General features: G+C 52.6%; 4 protein-coding genes and 1 non-coding gene across 5 annotated transcripts; 2 read left to right on the plus strand and 3 right to left on the minus strand.

Moving 5' to 3' along the window:
• Nucleotides 1-485: 485 nt before the first annotated feature.
• LOC128278200 (protein daughter of sevenless) lies at nucleotides 486-3,951 on the minus strand. The gene is made up of 7 exons (XM_053016874.1): nucleotides 3,804-3,951; nucleotides 2,477-3,731; nucleotides 2,334-2,406; nucleotides 2,001-2,261; nucleotides 1,715-1,939; nucleotides 1,532-1,648; nucleotides 486-1,453 (listed from the first exon to the last, which is right to left on the minus strand). The coding sequence occupies exons 1-7, from the start codon at nucleotides 3,934-3,936 to the stop codon at nucleotides 1,034-1,036; spliced, it is 2,484 nt and encodes an 827-aa protein (XP_052872834.1). The 5' UTR covers nucleotides 3,937-3,951; the 3' UTR covers nucleotides 486-1,033.
• Nucleotides 3,952-4,563: 612 nt separating this feature from the next.
• Trnay-gua (transfer RNA tyrosine (anticodon GUA)) lies at nucleotides 4,564-4,708 on the minus strand. Its single transcript has 2 exons — nucleotides 4,672-4,708; nucleotides 4,564-4,599 (listed from the first exon to the last, which is right to left on the minus strand). It is a non-coding gene; the product is annotated as a tRNA-Tyr (tRNA).
• Nucleotides 4,709-8,717: 4,009 nt separating this feature from the next.
• LOC128277632 (acylglycerol kinase, mitochondrial) lies at nucleotides 8,718-10,253 on the plus strand. The gene is made up of 3 exons (XM_053016116.1): nucleotides 8,718-8,856; nucleotides 8,924-9,059; nucleotides 9,119-10,253. Exons 1-3 carry the CDS (start codon nucleotides 8,747-8,749, stop codon nucleotides 10,214-10,216), a joined length of 1,344 nt encoding a protein of 447 aa, XP_052872076.1. The 5' UTR covers nucleotides 8,718-8,746; the 3' UTR covers nucleotides 10,217-10,253.
• LOC128267162 (polyisoprenoid diphosphate/phosphate phosphohydrolase PLPP6) lies at nucleotides 10,252-11,025 on the minus strand. Its single transcript, XM_053003951.1, has 2 exons — nucleotides 11,014-11,025; nucleotides 10,252-10,944 (listed from the first exon to the last, which is right to left on the minus strand). Exons 1-2 carry the CDS (start codon nucleotides 11,023-11,025, stop codon nucleotides 10,294-10,296), a joined length of 663 nt encoding a protein of 220 aa, XP_052859911.1. The 3' UTR covers nucleotides 10,252-10,293.
• Nucleotides 11,026-11,473: 448 nt separating this feature from the next.
• Nucleotides 11,474-13,098, plus strand: LOC128267372 (ubiquitin-related modifier 1 homolog). The gene is made up of 4 exons (XM_053004192.1): nucleotides 11,474-11,914; nucleotides 12,017-12,084; nucleotides 12,163-12,293; nucleotides 12,440-13,098. Exons 1-4 carry the CDS (start codon nucleotides 11,853-11,855, stop codon nucleotides 12,506-12,508), a joined length of 330 nt encoding a protein of 109 aa, XP_052860152.1. The 5' UTR covers nucleotides 11,474-11,852; the 3' UTR covers nucleotides 12,509-13,098.
• The last annotated feature ends 4,770 nt before the right edge of the window (nucleotides 13,099-17,868 follow it).

Below are 17,868 nucleotides of genomic sequence, written 5' to 3' on the forward strand. Positions count from 1 at the left end.
TCTCTGTGGTTCCCTTTTCCTTGCTAGTTGGAAAACTCGCCCTCTTCTTAATCGATCAGTGAACGGAAAATAAATTAACAACAAAAACAAACACCAAATTGTCCCTTTTCGTCGAAACATCGATTTTTATTTTTCATACAAAATTAACATTTTAAGCCTAGCGCGCTCAATCCCCGAACACACACGGTGATCGATGTTCCGGGTGATGAGATGCGAATGAAGCTCTTTCAATTATCTTATTCTTTTTTTGTTTTGTCAAGTTCGATACATTAAAAAGTGTAAAATTCGAGTATCATAAAGTTAACCAACCTTAAAATTGGAAACGAAACTAGTAAAGTTTGGAGACTCTATCATTGACGCGTGTGTGTTCTTTGTTGTAAAACAAACACAGAAATGCTGCTGAAAGCCACTCCCGGCCTGGAGTAGCTTTGGAGATACGCTCTACGCAAGCACGTGCCGTTATGAATACCGTTCGTGAAGGGTACAGTAATGGTGTCTAGTCTAAGGTCTTAAGGTCCTACAAAGTTAAATGCCTACAATTGTATCGCTAACAAATTGGAAATTGTGCGGACTTTGTGTATATGCGGCCTAAGCATAAAAAGGCGCTCTGCTCGGCGTTTTTGTTCGCTGCACGATGATGCAGGCTTTGGAAGCTTTCGGTTTCGATCAAATGCATAGAAATACTTTCGTTTCTCTGTGTGACGTCATGACATGTTCCGGCCTTCGTGTTTCCTTCGTTCGCCGCCAAAAAAGGCACTCGAGAAGGGAAGAGACAAATGGTTTCATCAGTAGGGAGCGAGCGAATTAAGTTTGGTTTTAAAAGGTCGCCGGGTCGCCGTCGCTGCCATGGCGTGTGTAAAGGCTAAAAAGCGCAGTTCTCGCAGTCAGAACGAGCTGATAAGGCAGATTGCATTAATTGCACTCAACTACATCACGCTCCGCCTCCGTCCGTCGTGTTCAGTTCAATCCCTTTTCTTCCTTCCTTCTCTTTGGAACAACATTTTTGCTGAGCCTTTAAAATGATCGTCGCCTTTTACGACGCCTGATCTTTCTGGCGCGCCAGTTCCGAATCGGCTCGGATTCGATTGAAAGCATCCGTTTTGACAAAGTCCACCGTCGTGTACGGTGTGCGGTTCGTGATGGGTGCCGGAACGTCCACGATACCGGGCCGGGAGCCCGAACCGACGGCGCCGGGAACGGTGGGAACGTTAGCACCGCTTCCACCGGCACCACCCGGTTCCGATTTTCCTGTCTTCGGCGCAGCGGCACTACCGTGATGATGCTGGTGATTGGCCGGAACCCCACCGTAACCGATGCCAGTCAGGCCGGTCAACGAGTACGGCCCGGAGCTGGTGGCCGTCGATGATTTTTGTGGACTGTTCGAATGATCCAGATCGAGATACTGCAAACGATCTTCGTTCTTCCCTGGCGCTCGGGGTGAAACGTTGACAAGCTGGAGGAAGGTGATGAAAATGGCCAACCTTTAGAACGGAGGGGGGACAGAAAACCGTAGTTTCCCGAGCAGACTTACCAGCGCAGCGCTTGCGTTTGTCTCTTGCGTGTTACCGTACGTACTCTCCGAGGACTGATTCGACGCCAGGTTCAGTGCGACCGGTCCTCCCTTGCGGCGCATCGAATTCGTTCCAATCTGCGGGCGAAAGAGAGGCCAGAAACTGTGAGCTTACTCTCATGTCCCAACGGGCGCGTGGCCTACCTTTGGCGTGGCTGGTTTGCGCGTACGATCGATTGTCGGTGGACTTTTGACCGTCGGCACCGATGGCTGTTGACCGACTATGGCGACCGGTGTTGCCGGTGGAGCTGCAGGAACAGTGGCCGGCCCGCCCAGTTGCTTGACACCCTGCGTGATCGACTCGATCGACTTTGTAATATCGATCGACGAACGAGGTTTCAGCCGTCGGTTAATGATCGGAGCATCGGGCTGCGAAGGGGACAAATGTAATCAATCGCCAGAACCACCTAATCCGTGACCCCGTACGAACCTGCTCGCTGAAATCGAAACGAAATACGTTGCCCTCCACCTTGGTTGGAGCCGCATTCGTGTAACAATGGGGTCGCGGACCACCACGGCCCAACGTTCCACCACCACCGGTAGTGAACTCGCCGATCAGATTGGGAGTGCTCGAAGCGACCAGATCGCAGTGACTGAGCGGCGACAGAAGATCCCCATCCGGCAGGTGCATGCTGCTTCCGGTGTACGGATGCTGATGGGACCGCGGAATATCGTAAAACTCGTCGATGCACTACGAATTGCGGACAGAAAAGGACGCGTTAGAAAGGAAAGAAGTAGGCGCAAAACGGCGCAAGATCTTTACCGAGCTGGCGTCCTTCGGGCCAATGATGGCCGGCGAAACATTCTCCGTGTCGGAAGCTATCAAATCCTTAGTTCTGAAAAAAGCAATCGATAAAAGAATGTCCAGTGATCCAACTTAGAAAGACACGGTCCATCACAACTTACTTCTCGATGCCTTCCAGGTTCATGCTTGCCCGCTTCGGAGGTCTCGGTGGGGCCCCGGCAGGTCCATTGCCGGTCACCTTCGGATCGCTGTGCTGCTGCTGTGGCTTATCTTCCGAGCTGTTCGGTACTTTGGAAAAGCGCTGCACGTACGTCCACCCGACGGCATCGTTCTCGATCGAACTGTCCGATGGCCGTGCGTTCCGATCGATCGTTCCACCATTTCCTGCGCCACGGCTAGCTCCGGTTCCACTGCCGCCACCGGCACCACCGGCCCCAGCGCCAACTCCGTTGCTACTTCCCGCCGGTGCCGTCCATTCGTCATCGGTGAACACACTTTCCGAGTCGGAAGGGCTCGATTTGCCGCTTCCCGGAATGACCACTTTCTGCTGGCCTCCCACGGCTGTCATCACGAGCGACGAAGGTCCCTGGTGGCCGCCGGCTTGGCCACCACCGACGTTACTTCGCTTCGGCGAGTACGGTTGCTCGTTGCTCACAAGATTGAAGCCTACATTCGTGTGGCTCCGAGGCGTTTCGTAGAACCGCGGATCGAGCGAGTTGAGCGGAGTGACCGGACTGCCCGAGTAGCACTCGCTGATCGGGATGTACGGCCCGGACGACGTGCTGAGGGCCGGTGACGGTTGCTCCGGTCCACTGTCGAACGCACTCGAGGGCGACCGATCGGTCAGCTTCAGATTCTCGGGGATCCGCTTCGTTCCGCGCTGCTCAATGTTGAGCGACTGTGTCCGCATATGGTTCACGAGCGGACTTCCGGTGGTAGCGCTGGTGGTGGTGCCTGCCCCGTTCCCATTGGCCGCCGCCGAAGTGCCGGGTTTGCCACGAAGCGATTGCGATCGTTCGATCACGTCCAGGTTCGAGTACGCTTCGGGCGGTGCAATAATGTTCGATGCCGATGGCTGCTGGTGCGATAGGTTCAGTTTCGCCTCACAAATGATCGTTTCGCGGTTCGTGTAATCTCCGTGTGCCGAACGCATGCCCATCATCTCTTCGTTTTGATACGTGCCGTACGGGTTGTTGTTGTTGCTGAAGGCCCGCCCTTGCATCGGTACCTGCTGATCGGCAGCAGTATCTGCAGCTCCCGCCGGTACCGAATGGTTCAACATTGTCGTCTCGGTTTCATTGGAAATGTCCGTTTCGGTCGTGGAGGGGCCACCACCGTTCGCCTTCGCCGGAGGTCTCGTTTCGACGGCCATATTGACCGCATCGTTCATCATGTTGATCGCCCCAATGTTGTAGTCTGGAAAGAAGGAGAAAGGATATTAGAACTCGCTCTGCTCTGGGACACCGAATGGCGATCCGTGATACTTACAGGGCCGATCGTCGACGGTTTGCGTTTCCTGCAGGTTGCACACCTGGCAGATACAGTTCACCCAGCCCCGCATGTCGTCCTCGGTGTCCGCCGCCAGGTAGTAGGTGCGCGTCGGTGTCTTCACGTCGAACATGTGGGCGTACTTTTCCTTCTGCCGATCCAGCCGCAGCCCAGCGTCCACCTGTTCGCACTGATCGAGATCGATCGTTCCCTTCAGCTTACGGCATTTCCGATCGGTGTAGTACTCGAGGAAGAACTGGCCCGGCACATCGCTCTGCTTCAGCGTGAACCACCGTCTTCGCCAGCGCTGCAAAAACGGAACCGTTACTGTCCGCGACTGCTGTTTGTGTATTGGTGCTGCTCGCGGGTTACAGGAATTAAGGTTCGGCTATCGATGACATAATTTCGACACACATCCGGTGCCAGCGCACTGTTCCCGTCTGGCCAGAGGGAAGCAGCCGGACGCCGGTGTGTTGTGGCAAACAAAATGCGAATGTTGCGCGTTTGGTTCGTTCGCGACATGAGTAGAATTACAAATGAGTCACTCTTTCCAACCGCAAACCGTCGCGGTGCGGTGTTCCCGGAAACGGGAATCTCGACCTACCTGCGCTGCCCATTCTGGTGGCCAATCGGGCGATTCGTTCTTTGCTGCGGTTGTTACTCATCCAACACAACAAACCGCTCACCGTTTTAGGTGACAATAAAACAAACGCCCAACAAAGTGGGCCGTGCTTCGTGGAAGAAAAAAGTTCCAAGACACTCCTTCGAACCGGATTTGAACCAGTGACCTATGGATTACTACACCTCTACACGATTGTTGCTGCTCACAACTCAACCACAGCAACCCGCTGAGGGGCGCGCGCACTCGCTACAGTCCACCGCTCTACCAACTGAGCTATCGAAGGCACACGTCTTGGTCGGTTTACAACACGTCCACAACACAAGTGGACGAACTCTGCGCGCGAGATAATGACCGCTCGCGAGCGGGCTGGGAATCGAAAAGTGAATGGACACGAGCAGCATCACGGCCACCTCTGATAGGTGGTGCCCTACTGCCGAACCGAAACCGAAAGAAAGGTGGTGGGAGAATCCTTTTCGCGAAGGGAAACTATTTTTAGTCTACCCGTCCGATCGTCCAGTCCCCCAGCCGGTGGTCCAGCCGGCTGGCCACTGGAGGAATGTTAATTATAAACAAATGAAAATTATTTACCAGAACCTCGGGGCTCTATCGTCGTGATTGTCGAGAAGGAAGGAGATGAACTTCCGTTTCCTTTGGGTGGGGCAACCAAACGAGTGTCACAAAGCAGGCGAGCCAGAGCAAGGCAGTCTCTGACGTTTCGTCGTTCAAATTGATCGAAACGCTCGATTGGAATAAAACAGACATTCTCAGGCAGATGAAGAGCGACATAATTAAATGCTCATCGGCGGGCTGGGGCGGGCGGAATTCCATCAGTATACGAGATACGATTGGCCGAGACGATCTCTTCTTTCCTCCACATCTCGTCATCGTTCATGGTTTGTGACACAACACAGAAAAAGACCATCCACATCATGGCGGAGTCAGAAAGTGAAAGAGAAGCCGCGCACGCAATGCGCATTTGAAGATCCGTGCTCTGTGTTCTCAGACGTAGCGGGGTCGCGCAGTTGTTTATCTAACGCGCACTGCTTCCCACAGCCAGTCCGGGCGTTAAATATCCCATCGTTCCGTTCGTTGAAGGGAACCAATTTGTGGACGGTCGCGGCACCCTCTCCAAGCGCAATGGCGGACTCATCAATGCACCAGCGACGGCGACAGCAACCGCCGTTTTATTATTGTTCGCTCGCGTTATCACGAACGAAGCGCGGACACCGTGAGACAGCGCCAACCTCGCCTGGGGTTTGATGGCCGCCACTGGCGCGTCGTGATAGGAAGAAGCTGTGTTGCAAGTGTATGACCGTGAAGCAGCACATGCAATGGCGCAGCATCAACGCGGAAAGTGCCGTTTTCATTTCGTGGACCCCAATCCGAAGGCTTCTCCCACGTGCGGTGTAGGTCAAGTGCGTTTCGTAACTGAATTCGAAACGAAAAACGGTGGTAGCATTCGATTAGGTTTGGAATGTTCCACACAGCATCCGGGAGAGCGGACAGACGGACGATCATTCCCACAGCCTGTATCAAATCACCTCGTTAATCCGATCTCCTCTCCGGGACACGCTCGAGTTCCGTTTTCGTTCTGGTTCCGCCAGCCGCCAGCACAAGATCATCTGACAACCGGACGATCCCAGACCCCAGACCGAGGGTGAAAGCGTATCTGAAAGAGGAAGTCATCGGAAGCGACCTTCCTTCCTTCCGAGTGTGACTTTAATTATTGTGGCGCCTCGCCTTGATATGGCCTCCCTCCGGGCGAGGATCAACCCGAAAGCCAGGTATCAAAGCCCGCGTAAGATCATGCGTATGTGATCAACGCGCCACCCTTGTGTGTTGTTTTATTTAGTTTCCCTCTCTCGCTCGCTCTCCGGTTTGCTGGTGGCCCAACTTGGGTGGGCTTTTGTGGGCCCACGAGGATGATGTTGACTTCGGAGAGGTCTTCGCGGCCGAAGATCACAGAGCGCGAACGCCGCACGGCGTTGCGAAGAGGAGGAACAAACGAGATCGTTTCTCGTATTTGATCGATCCCCGCGCACCCATTCTTAATCCTCCCGCGGACTTGATGGCGGCTGAGATGATGGCTATCTAATTGGGAACCTCCGCTGCGTGTGTGTGCGCGTTTGAGTCTTCATTTACCAGAGCGGGACACAGCAAGCGTCGGCGCGCGGGACCCTTATTTGTCGAAACGTTCGATAGAAACATGTTTGTCTCATGATTTCCGTCAGTTGAATGACCTACACCATAGTGCCAGTAGAATCGGCACTTTTTGACAGCATTTTATGGGCAGAGCACCCCTCGGGGAGCATAGTGCGGGACCATAATATTCAAATTTCATCGCAACGCATTCGAAATTAGTAGGCGCATGTCCTCGTTTCAATGAAATTGGTAGCGAGCACTCCAAAGAAAACTAGATTGATCGCAATGAGTTCGATTGTCGCAGGACTGCTGAAGCACTTTCAGCAAGATTCTGAGCTTTCTGGGAATATTCTTCCGTATACGGTCCTCTTCCATCATCTGCATCCGTTGGGTGGTCAAGGTCCACCGAAGAGGCGTGTGATGATGCGAAGTGGCGAAATGGATTCGATTCGCAAAGTAGGCGCGACCGATGGATGGCTCACGCTATGCGACACAGCCAGCCATAAACTTGATCCATACGATTGACGAACGAACCGCCGGACGGTCGCGGGACGCATGAGGACAGTAGGAGAGGAGTGCTGAGAGGTTCAGAATGGAAAACAAGTAAGCTCCGCATTGTGACTCACCGCGCGCCAGATTCGCTTCGTCGGTGGCGACTTGATGAGCCAGCCTTCGTGGTAGACCTCTTTATTCGTCGCCATCTGTGATTCGAGCGTCGCCTGCTGCTTGGTGGTTGCTTTTTATCGAAGAATTTCAGCCAATCGATGAACTTGACACGCTGTAGCGCCTTTCGGTGAAGCAATTAAAGGCCTTCGTCGCGCGATTCTATCGATCAGTCAATCGGCGTTCAGTCAGCGGCTTGTGTCCAATTTTAATCATCTGCTAATGGCCGTTCCTGGTTCCAAGAAAAGCATCACAAATCGCCCGGCTGTCGAAGGAGTGGTCCTACGCCCAACATCTTGTGGCTGGCTTCTCTTCAATCCGATGCCGCTGCTGCTGCTGATTCATGCGAGTATTTTTATGACAATATCGCATCGACCGGTCTTGCGTCTGTTCGCTTCTTCTGGGAATTAGTTTTATCACACGCTCGTGATCACCGTATGGGGGGCGAGACAAAGGCACACACAAAAAACAGCTGCTTATGCTGGCGACAGACGGGGTTTCATCACATACACTGATAACAACGGCCGGGATCTGCTCTGCTCGGTATCGGTACACAGCGCCACCGAAAATCACCCAAACCCGTGGTCCGTTCCCGGTTCACTTATTTTTAACACCGAAACTCGATAACGATAAACGGGCCAGGAGACAAAGGGCAAAACAAACAAATTACCACACTCTCGCCGTTTTCACTATCTCGGCGGAATGGTTTCTGAAAAGATCACGCTCCACACTTCGTGGCCGATGGCGGCGGGGTGACCCATTTCCGGACGTCCGCGGAGACCCCTCGTCAGCGATCGGTCGGCGCAATGGTTGCTTCGATTCGACGATGCGCCCCTCGCACTCTTTGATCTTCGATGACGTTCGCTTCCAGATGGCGTTTTGTTGGACGGTGATATTTGTGCCGAGCGTTGATTCCAGCTGGCCAGCCTTAGTGGTCAGCGTTCACCCCGAAACATAATGCACCAACAGCAAGACCCCTCGGCACGGAGCTAAGAAGAAAGCACACGAAAACAACAAAACGAATACCGGTCCGCTAGAGGAACATGATTTTGCTTCACTTTTCCACCGACCTAGACACACGGCAACAAAGTCGAGTGTTGGAGAATTTACAAAGAGTTGGCCAGCAACCAGCCACTTTTCTTGTTCGCGTTTGGCGAACGTAGGAAATGATTGAAGCCAGAACACAGAGCACTCAGAGGGAAGAAGGAGAGAAGAAGCAGACGAATAAGGAAGAAGGAAGAAGGAAGCGAAACGTCAAATTCCGACACACTCGGGGTGAAAGTGACGTTTCAGTGTGTTTGAAATGTTTCACTCAATCGGGATGAAATGTTTCATTCGTTCTCGGTGCAACATTATTCGAGGTTCCCAAAGGGCGGAGAACTGGTCCGCGAATGACAGTTCGGATTTGTTTACCACTTACACAACGGAAAGCATGTCGGATTCTGCTCCGTCAAATGTACGCATTTCGTTGAATAACATTTGTGCCGGTAAAACCCGAGCTTAAATCGGACCAGACATGGCTTTCGTGCTTCGCTTTGCCAAAACGGTGCGCAATAACTGGAAGAAATCGACCGTGTTCGCCAGTGCCGTTGCGTACGGTGTGTCGTACTCGAATGAAAAATACGAGTGAGTATGGTTTGCGCTGGATGGGCGCCTGAAATTGACCCGTTCCTTCCGTGTCGTTTACCGCCAGAATAAAACAGTTGATGCGATACTACTGCACGGAAGCATCACGCTATGGGGACGTAAAGATAAGCCAAACTCAGCGACCACACAAGGTTCTGGTACTGCTGAATCCGGCAGCGAACCGCAAATCCTCTGAGGAAGACGTGAGTAATTCTCGGCACCCTGACTATCATCGACCGCTGACCACTGCTTTGTTTTCTAGTTTCAAAACTACTGCGAACCGATACTACATTTGGCCGGTTTCGAGGTGGACGTCGTGAAGACCGACTCCGAGGGTCACGCCCGTCGGTACGTGGAAGAGTTGGCCACCCTCCCGTATGCCCTGATCGTCGGCGGTGGTGATGGAACGCTTTCCGAAGCCGTGTCGGGCATGAAGCGGCGACCGGACGGTGCGCAGTGCCCGATCGGTGTGCTGCCGCTCGGGCGAACCAACACACTGGCCACGAAGCTTTTCACGGCCGAAGGTGCCAAACATTCCGATCTGGAGCACGTCCGCACGATGGCCAACGCTGCCTATGCCGTCATTGCGGGCAAGAAGGAAAAGAAGGACATAATGCGCATCGAGGTGCTTCCGAGTGAGGCCGATGAAACGCCACCGGAAAAACCGGTGTATGCGCTCGGTGCCCTGCAGTGGGGTGCGTTTCGGGACATTCTAGCACTGAGAGACAAGTACTGGTACACGGCCTCCCTGCGCGAGTACACGGCGTTCCTTTTCAACGCCTTCGACGGTGGCCACACGTGGAACTGTAAGGCACGGCTCGCTTATACGGAACCCTGCACCGGATGCAGTAACTGCTACCGGGATCTGGACGATCAGTGGGCCGCTACCAAGAAACAGGAGCAACAGCCCCGGAGATGGTGGTCGGTGTTTGTGCCGCGCTCGAAAGGGCCCGCCAAAACGGATTACACAAAAATAGTCAACGACAAGTGCTCGGTAAGGCACGAGCTTGAGGTTGACCCCTCGGAGTTGATCGTAAAGACGAACAATGTGGACGAAAGTGACGAAGGTGGTGAAACGAAGCCGAGTGAAAGTTCAAAGCTACGGTTAGTTGTGGGACCTTCGGTGGAATCGGGTTTCAGTTTTATCGGTGAAAGCTGGAGCCGGCTGCGGGGTCGTAAATATCTCGAAAGCGCGCCGACCGCCGTCATCAGTGCGAGGACGATTGAACTGTTACCCGAACGATTGAAGGTGGAAGAGACCGATCCGGAGCTGTACTACTCGATCGACAACGAAGCTTTCGAAGTTCGGCCCGTGCGGGTAACGCTCGTCCCCAAAGCGGTCGAAATTTTTACTTTCTAGTTCTAGAACAATAAACCCGGATGACAATGGTGGTGATCCTTTATTTTTGGCGTTAGAGATTGTGGGTTATACGGCTTTTATACGGCATATTCTGCTCCGGCCACACGCTCGTCGGTGATCCAGTTTATCAGCCAAACGCTTCCTTCTTGGTCGAACCAAATGAGCGAGATGAGCAGCGCGTTGAATAGCCCCAAAATGATGCCGCCAATCACGTCCAGGATGTGATGACGATACAGCAGCAGTCGGGAAAGGGCAAGTGCCACGGTCCAGGCGAGCAGCGGTGGCCACAACACAACGGTTACCGGATCGAGTACGATCAGGAACGTGGTGATGAACACGCCGCGAGAAACGTGCCCCGATGGAAAGCTAAACTTATCCGGACCGAAGCACAGTGGATCATCGTTGATGGCTGGCCGGCGACGACGGGTGGCCGCTTTGATTAGGGCCACCATCACGATATCGGTCAGCAGGCCGACGAAGAGATTCACCTGCATCTGGTACCAGTCGGCCCGATTGATCATCCAGCAGAACGCTAGCCAACCGGCCAACCAGGCGATCCCATGGCACGAGTACTCCAGCACCTTACAGTGAGTCCGCAGGGACCGTAGGGGCACAAAGTTTAGCATGAAGCTAACGAGCTGCTTCGTGACGACCACATCCCACTCGAGCAGCTTCTTCAGCGCCGGAGGAACATTTCGGCCCTGTTCGAGACGAGTTTTCGAATCCACCTGCCGGGCCGGCAAGGAAAGTGTATTAGCTTCCGAAACTGCTGCTATTCCCGGTGCCATTATACTTACATCGTCACCCATATTTACTCAGATTCTATAAAAATAACTGGCGAGCTTGCTGCGTTTGTGCTCTTGACGTCAATGACTAAACTGAGCTGTGGGTGATTGTCATTCGCCCGTTCGGCCCTGCTGTGCGTTTATTTTCTTTTATCACTCCTCCTGCTATCAGCCGCCTTCGCAGGTAGCAAACTTTTCTAAACCATGCACCCAAAAGATAAACATAAATTATCGGCACGAATGAATCACGAAACGATTGTTTTGTTTTTCATTTCGATTGTCAAATCGCCCTTCGGGAACGTCCACTGACATTTAGCCGGCAGCGAAATGTCAAACGTGTTCTGTGTTTTGCAATCGGAAATCGGTGCAAAATTTTAGCCTAACTTTAATGTGTATTTTGTGATTTTCACGCTATTTTCCACTTCACACAACTCCATGAGTAAGCCTACTACGTGGAGAATGTAACGTTGCCTACTGCCGATGAAGTAATGAGTCACAAATTCGCTGAGAAGTGCTGTGCCTACTTGACAAATGGTCTACCGAACACCGAGCCCGTGAATTGCGCAGAATCGTGAAGATCGTCGTTCGATCGTGCGCGGAGTGAAAATTCGATCGCCAGCGACGCTGCCGGCATACGTATAAACATCAGCTGCTCGGTGGAAAACCTCTTAGTTCTTCGTACGCATCGTGCCGTAACGGTACCTCTTGCTAAACGCCCCAGGGCCGGAAACTTCCGGATAGGATTTGCCGGCAAAACTTTAAGCCCCCCCGTCGTGTTGTGTTTTAACGATCGCTTGCTGTTTGCGGATTAACTTGATCGTTGGACCATTGCGTTAATCATCGGCCACAGAATGGACGATTCGATCGATGAAGAGGTCATTTCGGGAGCATCCACCGTCACCGTCGAGTTCAGGTAACTACTTCTTCCGTGGGAGAGGCTATTCTTAACGCGATCGTGTGCGGTGACCGATTTTTCCCGGCTCATTTCGTGTGCTTTTCCATCTATCGTTTTCAGTGGTGGTGCGGAAACGCTCTTCGGTGGCGTGAAGGAACACGTCGTGCCGTTGGATGGATCGAAAATAGGTGAGTGTGAATGGCAATGGACGTTATTTTAGCGTGCGAAGAAGTGTGCTGACGCGCAAACCTACCTACCCACCCTAGTGCTGCTCGAGGAGATGCTGCGGTGGCTGCGGGACAACCTGCTGACCGGCGATCAGAACCTATTCCTACAGGACAACAGCGTACGGCCAGGCATACTCGTGATGATCAACGACACCGACTGGGATCTGATGGTAAGATGGAGACAGAGAGACGGAGAGGGATGCTTTCCGCTTCCCATAACTTACGGAACGGGGAGATTTATAGCCCCCGAAGCGTTGGCGTTGTCCGCTAACCAAACGAAACGTTTTGTTTTTACTGTGTCCCCCCCGTCGTACAGGGCGAAACCGAGTACATCCTGCAGCCTGGGGATCATATTCTCTTCATTTCCACCCTCCATGGCGGATAGGCACCGCGGGGCTGAGTGAAAACTGTGATAAACTACTTCTACTTCTACATCTACTACACCAACTACTACTACTACTACTCGCTACCTACAGTGCAGTGTACGGGGTTCGCGATCGTTAAGATTGGTTTCTTTAGTGTTAAGAAAAGGCTGCCTTCCTTATACCTGTCCCTTCCCTCGCTTGCCACCCGGACTGTGTATGTATATTATTGTGTCATTTCGTCAGCTTTTTGAATGAAATTTATTTGCGTAAGCGATCTGGCGATGAAAAGCACGCACGGAAGGCGGACTACGAGATCGTGTGCAGCTGGTGATAACAGAAAACCGCGCAAAGTGGCCCGAGACCGACCGACCGAGATCGTGCTGAAAATGTGTGAAAGGGAAAGTGTTTTCAGTGGCGGATCGTGGCGTGGATCAATCAGAGATCAGAGAAGGGACGGGATGCGAGGAGAAAGAACTCGTTTACTCGTTTGATATTTAAAGCTAAACAGCCGTCGCTTAATTCCTCTGCCGCGCAGCTGCGATTACGTGTTTTTATTTCGATCGCTGTTTACCCTTAAGAGACCGGCCAAGTAAAGAGTTACGGAAAATCTACCGAATCGTCCGAGTTGATTACTTCATCGCGTTTCGTAGCGTTTGCGTAGGTTGCTGACGACGGAACGGGCGTGGGTTTTCCACGAATTTTCCCGGAGGAATCGGACCGCCGGGTTTCGGGTTTCCATCTGCTCTCCATACATTACATCGAATTGCTTAGCCCATTAATAATGGGGATGCGAAATTATTGACGCGCCGAATATTGTCCGAAGCGAAGCCTGTGGCAACCCCCCGCACGACTGCGTAGGTTTGCAGCATGTTCTGGTTTTTCTGGTTACGAAGCTCCGGGAATCAAGAGCAGGAGAGAAAAAACCGTCGTCGTCGAACAGTCTACGAACGTCACAGACCGGCGTCATCCGGAACAGGCGGTCTTCTTCGCCACCCCACGGGCGACCGTGTTAAGTGTCCGCCTCGAGAGCGTTGCGGGGCGTGTGTGAAGAACGTTTGGAAAAATTAGGTGGCAAAACTAGAGAAGCGCTTAAAGAAGCGCGTACCAAAAATAGATCGTCGCACGCGTGGCCAAAAATTGGTTCAAGTACACACGGCTTCGTTTTGGAAAGGCGGAAGGGACAGATAGATATCCCCCGAGATGGTACCCTGTCAACGACGGAGGGCGGGAGATTTATCTCCCAACAACACAAAAGAAACATGCCATGTGTGTTGATGTTTTCCAACAGCAGACCGAAAGATAGTTTATGGCGCACGCGGGGCTGACCGGCGGGGATCAGAAAGCATGTGATGGACATTAAATTGACTCGCCACACGCGCGCCGTAGGTCGGGCGCCTAATTGGAAAGGGTTTTCGAATCCGATCCGATTGTTTACACGGGTCAGAGTCGGCCTACATATGTGTTTACAGGTGATGGCGCCCACTGACGGCAGACGGAACTCAGATAAAAATAGGCCCCCACTTAATAAGATGCAATTCTTTTTTGGCACCAACCGACGATCGCCCAATGAGGAAGGGGATTCGTATTTTTATCCTTCCGCAGGATCCCGCGTATGATCGCGATCGTGAACTTCTATCGACACCGGCGGTCGCGATCACTTCCGTCTGTTTGATCTTCTGCCAGCAGACACAGCGGATCGGAGTTTCAAGTTCAATGAAAGTGTACAAACTCAAAGAATAGAGGATCCGCACCGATCGGTGGCTCGCCAAAGCAGCGACACACGATCATCACACGATCGATCAGTGGCGAGTGGCCGCAGATTTTGTTTTGGGGAGTGTCGAATTATTTTTAGAAACTTCAAATTCAACAACCCCCCCCCCCCCTCGTTCCCCGTCTGACCGATCAGGACCGATCCGAAAGCCACCGTGCACGTCTCGAACGTGGCCCAAGAAACGCATCACCGGCCGGGCCAATGCCGGGTACCGCCACCGCCCCGGCAGTAGGCACGATTTATTGCAGCGCACGTAAACGATGGCGGACCCCAAAAATAGAAACCCCAACCATGCCTGACGAGCGCGTTTGTTGGCATTGGCACCTAGGCACTGGGGCAGGGCCAAAGGCGGGGATGTGGCGGTGGGCGTGCTGGTCAGGATCTGCCGGCCGTGGTAAGGATTCTATAATCCGTTTGTTTCCAAAAGCGTGCCGAATGGTGGTTCGTTCGGCTTGATTTATGATTCCATGACCCCAACAAAGGGGAGAACTAAATTCGCGATCACCGTTCGCGATTTCGTCACAAAGTCGAAAGTATTTCTTATCTTTCACAATGGCCCGCGGTGGCACACGCCAACAAAATCCCCGACCTCGCGGCACCAGCTAAAGTGCTTTCGTCACGCTGACCTCGGGATGTTGATCACCCGGAAAACCCGGGGGTTGTGACACGCGACTGACACCGCCACAGCTCTCTCGGAAGTGACTGACGAGCACGGTGACTGACTGGCCGTGGTCGGAAAGCTGACAGACAGCGAGTAAATCTGAGACGATTCGCGTAATGATGCGGTACAAGGTTCTTCCCTGTCCTCTGGTCGGCAGCTAAACCTAGGCCGCCCAGCCGCCGTCCCCCTTTCTGGAGCGTAAACAAACAGCGTGGCGGGCGCGTGAACACCGATCATCTATTAAGCGACGGCGGTGTGCCCTTGAGCTGCCAACGGAGCACCAATTGTTTGTTTCTTTTTCCTTTTGTAGCAGGAAGAAACACGGACTCAGGTTCAGGGCCATCCCTAGAGCGCACGCTTTATAGTGCGCACGATCGAGTGATCAACGCACGTTTCGGGACAAAGCAGTTGTTCCGCGGAAGTTCGGGACAAAGCGGCTCAGTGCGTGCCTTCTTCATTCCGGCTACCGATCGGCTACCGATCTACGCAATGGCCTCGGGGAAAACCCATCAATCGGTATCCGCCGTGCGTTCGCGTTCTGCACGCTCAACGAGTGTTGACAGTGAAACTGACCGCACACTCTCCCCACGGACGGGCGGGGGGATGATGTGAGCTCCCTCGCCAACTGACCAAATGTTGATATTTTTAAACGGTGACGTTTAGTGGACGGCAACGACAGCGACCGATTTTTCACAAAGTCGCCGCCACGCCACTGTCCGCCTCTAGAGAGTATAATGATGTCTCGGAAGTGTTGGTTTACGATCCGGAGAGACGGGGACCGACCGGCCACCGCACGCGTCATCACTCCGTGCGCAGTTTGGTCAATGATCCCGCTCCGCGCCACTCGCCACAATGATGATGATCGATCGCGCCTGCTAGTCGCAACAGAAACAGGCAGACAGACAGACGGCACACGCCGCGGACGCGCGTGGCAAGCGATGTTTTCTTTCCCCCAAGGGGTCACTCTTGAGAGTGGCTATTTAAATACGGTTAGACGGCGTGTGGGGTACATTGTAGACTTTATTGTAGCTTGAACATTTTTTCCACAGGTGTTCAGGAACTTGCTTCCGTTCATGTTACACATTGAACATCTTTCTGCCTTTGGGAAACACGAATCGTAATACGCGAATTCTGTCCGCAAACCGGCGCCGAAAAGAGAAAAAAACAAAAATATTACAATTTTCCAGTTTTTTCTGTGTCCTTGCAGAGTTTTCCGCAGCTTCCACGCAAACCGCTTTCGTGCAGGAAAATTTCGGATGGTTCGTTGAAATATTTCACCGCGCGCAATGAAATATGTCACGCCCGCTTCAAATGAGCTCAGAACCCTACAAATGTCGATATCGAACCCTACAAATGTCGCATGACGGTCACAAGAACCGATATTTTAGTTTCTCTTTATCTCCGTTTCAGGACTATTTTATCTCGTTTATTGTTCAAATAAAGCAGCGAGAGCCGAATACTTGACCCATCCTGGATCTTGTTTGAAACCAAATAGTGACTGAACCCTGCCAATGCAACCACCAAGGGACTCAGGTCGTTGCTAATTGATTCGCTAACGCGGCACACAAAGTTGAGCATTTTACACCGTTTAGGTTCCACGGCTTCGCACACCCCACTGGACTCAGTTTTTGGCCGCAAACTTTCGCGAGCCATTTCGCGGACCGAGAGAAAATTCAATTTATCGCGTGGCCATCGCGCGTCCCAAGAATGGGCTGACAGAGCGAAGCCGAGATGATTGATGCTCTTGCGCTGGCCACCGTTTCCGGAACCGACCTCTTTCGTAAGCCCTCGGAAAGGACAAACTTCGTGTCTCTCTATTAAACCGGTGTGTCCGAACCGATTGTTGCTGGTGGTAATTAAAAGTTTTTAGTTAAAATTTTACATTTGGTTCCCGGGGCGCGCCACACAGTGTTCTAGGACATTTAATTAATTCCTCCTCCCTGCACCGGCGGGTAGCTGCCGGACAACATTTAGCAACCAAACACTCGACTGCCCGATTCGATTGTCCGGACCCCGGCCATCGTGGTGGTGGTGGTGGGGTCGAAAACATGTTCATTTTTGCGTAAAAAGCTGTCCCCAGAATTTATGTATTAAATTAGCAAGACGTTTCGATTCCGCCTCGCCTCCGATCGGATTGATGAACGCGTGGCCCGGTGAAGAGCAGATGGTGAGGCGCGGGGAGCGGCGCATCATAAACTGGGACCGCTAAGTGGGAAGGTGATCCGGGTCCGGGAGTGTTGACCCTTGTCACGGAGGTTTATTTTAGGACCAAGCGGAGGGTACAAGGCGACATTTGGCGCAATTCGGGGAGGAACACGAGGAAAGCCGGAAAATCGGTAAGCAAGAGTCAAATTGTGGAAGCAAAAAGGTGAAAGGTCTACTTTAAGTTACATAAAACCTTTAAAAACCTTCCGAACCAAGATTGCTAATGCTTTGCTCTCTCGTTCTAGAGGAAAATTGGCGCAATTTCGGAACGAAACATACTCTCCCATTGAGAAGGCCCAGGTCGCAGCTTCCACCCAGAGGCCCAGGTCTGTTGATTCAATTCAATCCCATTTAATAAACAATTTAATTGAACTCATTTCGAGAAGGTTTATGTTTATGTCCATCCTTTTTTTTACCCGGCAGAGCCAGCCCGACAGAGGCGGATCGGATGCAGCCCACGGGGGGCGCTGGCGGGGTATGAAAATTAAACACCCATTCTACTGGCAACCGGGACGTGCCAGGCCAGGCTTGGTGTCCATTAGCAACGCCACCAGCAGCGGCAACGGTCATCCGGCAGCCAGCCAACGAACGAGTGTGTGTGTGGCACGGCACAAAACTAATAATGATAATACGGTTGCGGCCCGAACGCGCCACTTGATGGGCGGTATTCATCTCTCCCGGATCGATCCCCTCTTTCCGGCACTTCCCCCGTGGCCCCGGGAAAGTGGGGTGTGCAAAAATTA

The sequence above is a fragment of the Anopheles cruzii genome, chromosome 2 (assembly GCF_943734635.1).
Source record: "Anopheles cruzii chromosome 2, idAnoCruzAS_RS32_06, whole genome shotgun sequence".
Taxonomy (NCBI): domain Eukaryota; kingdom Metazoa; phylum Arthropoda; class Insecta; order Diptera; family Culicidae; genus Anopheles; species Anopheles cruzii.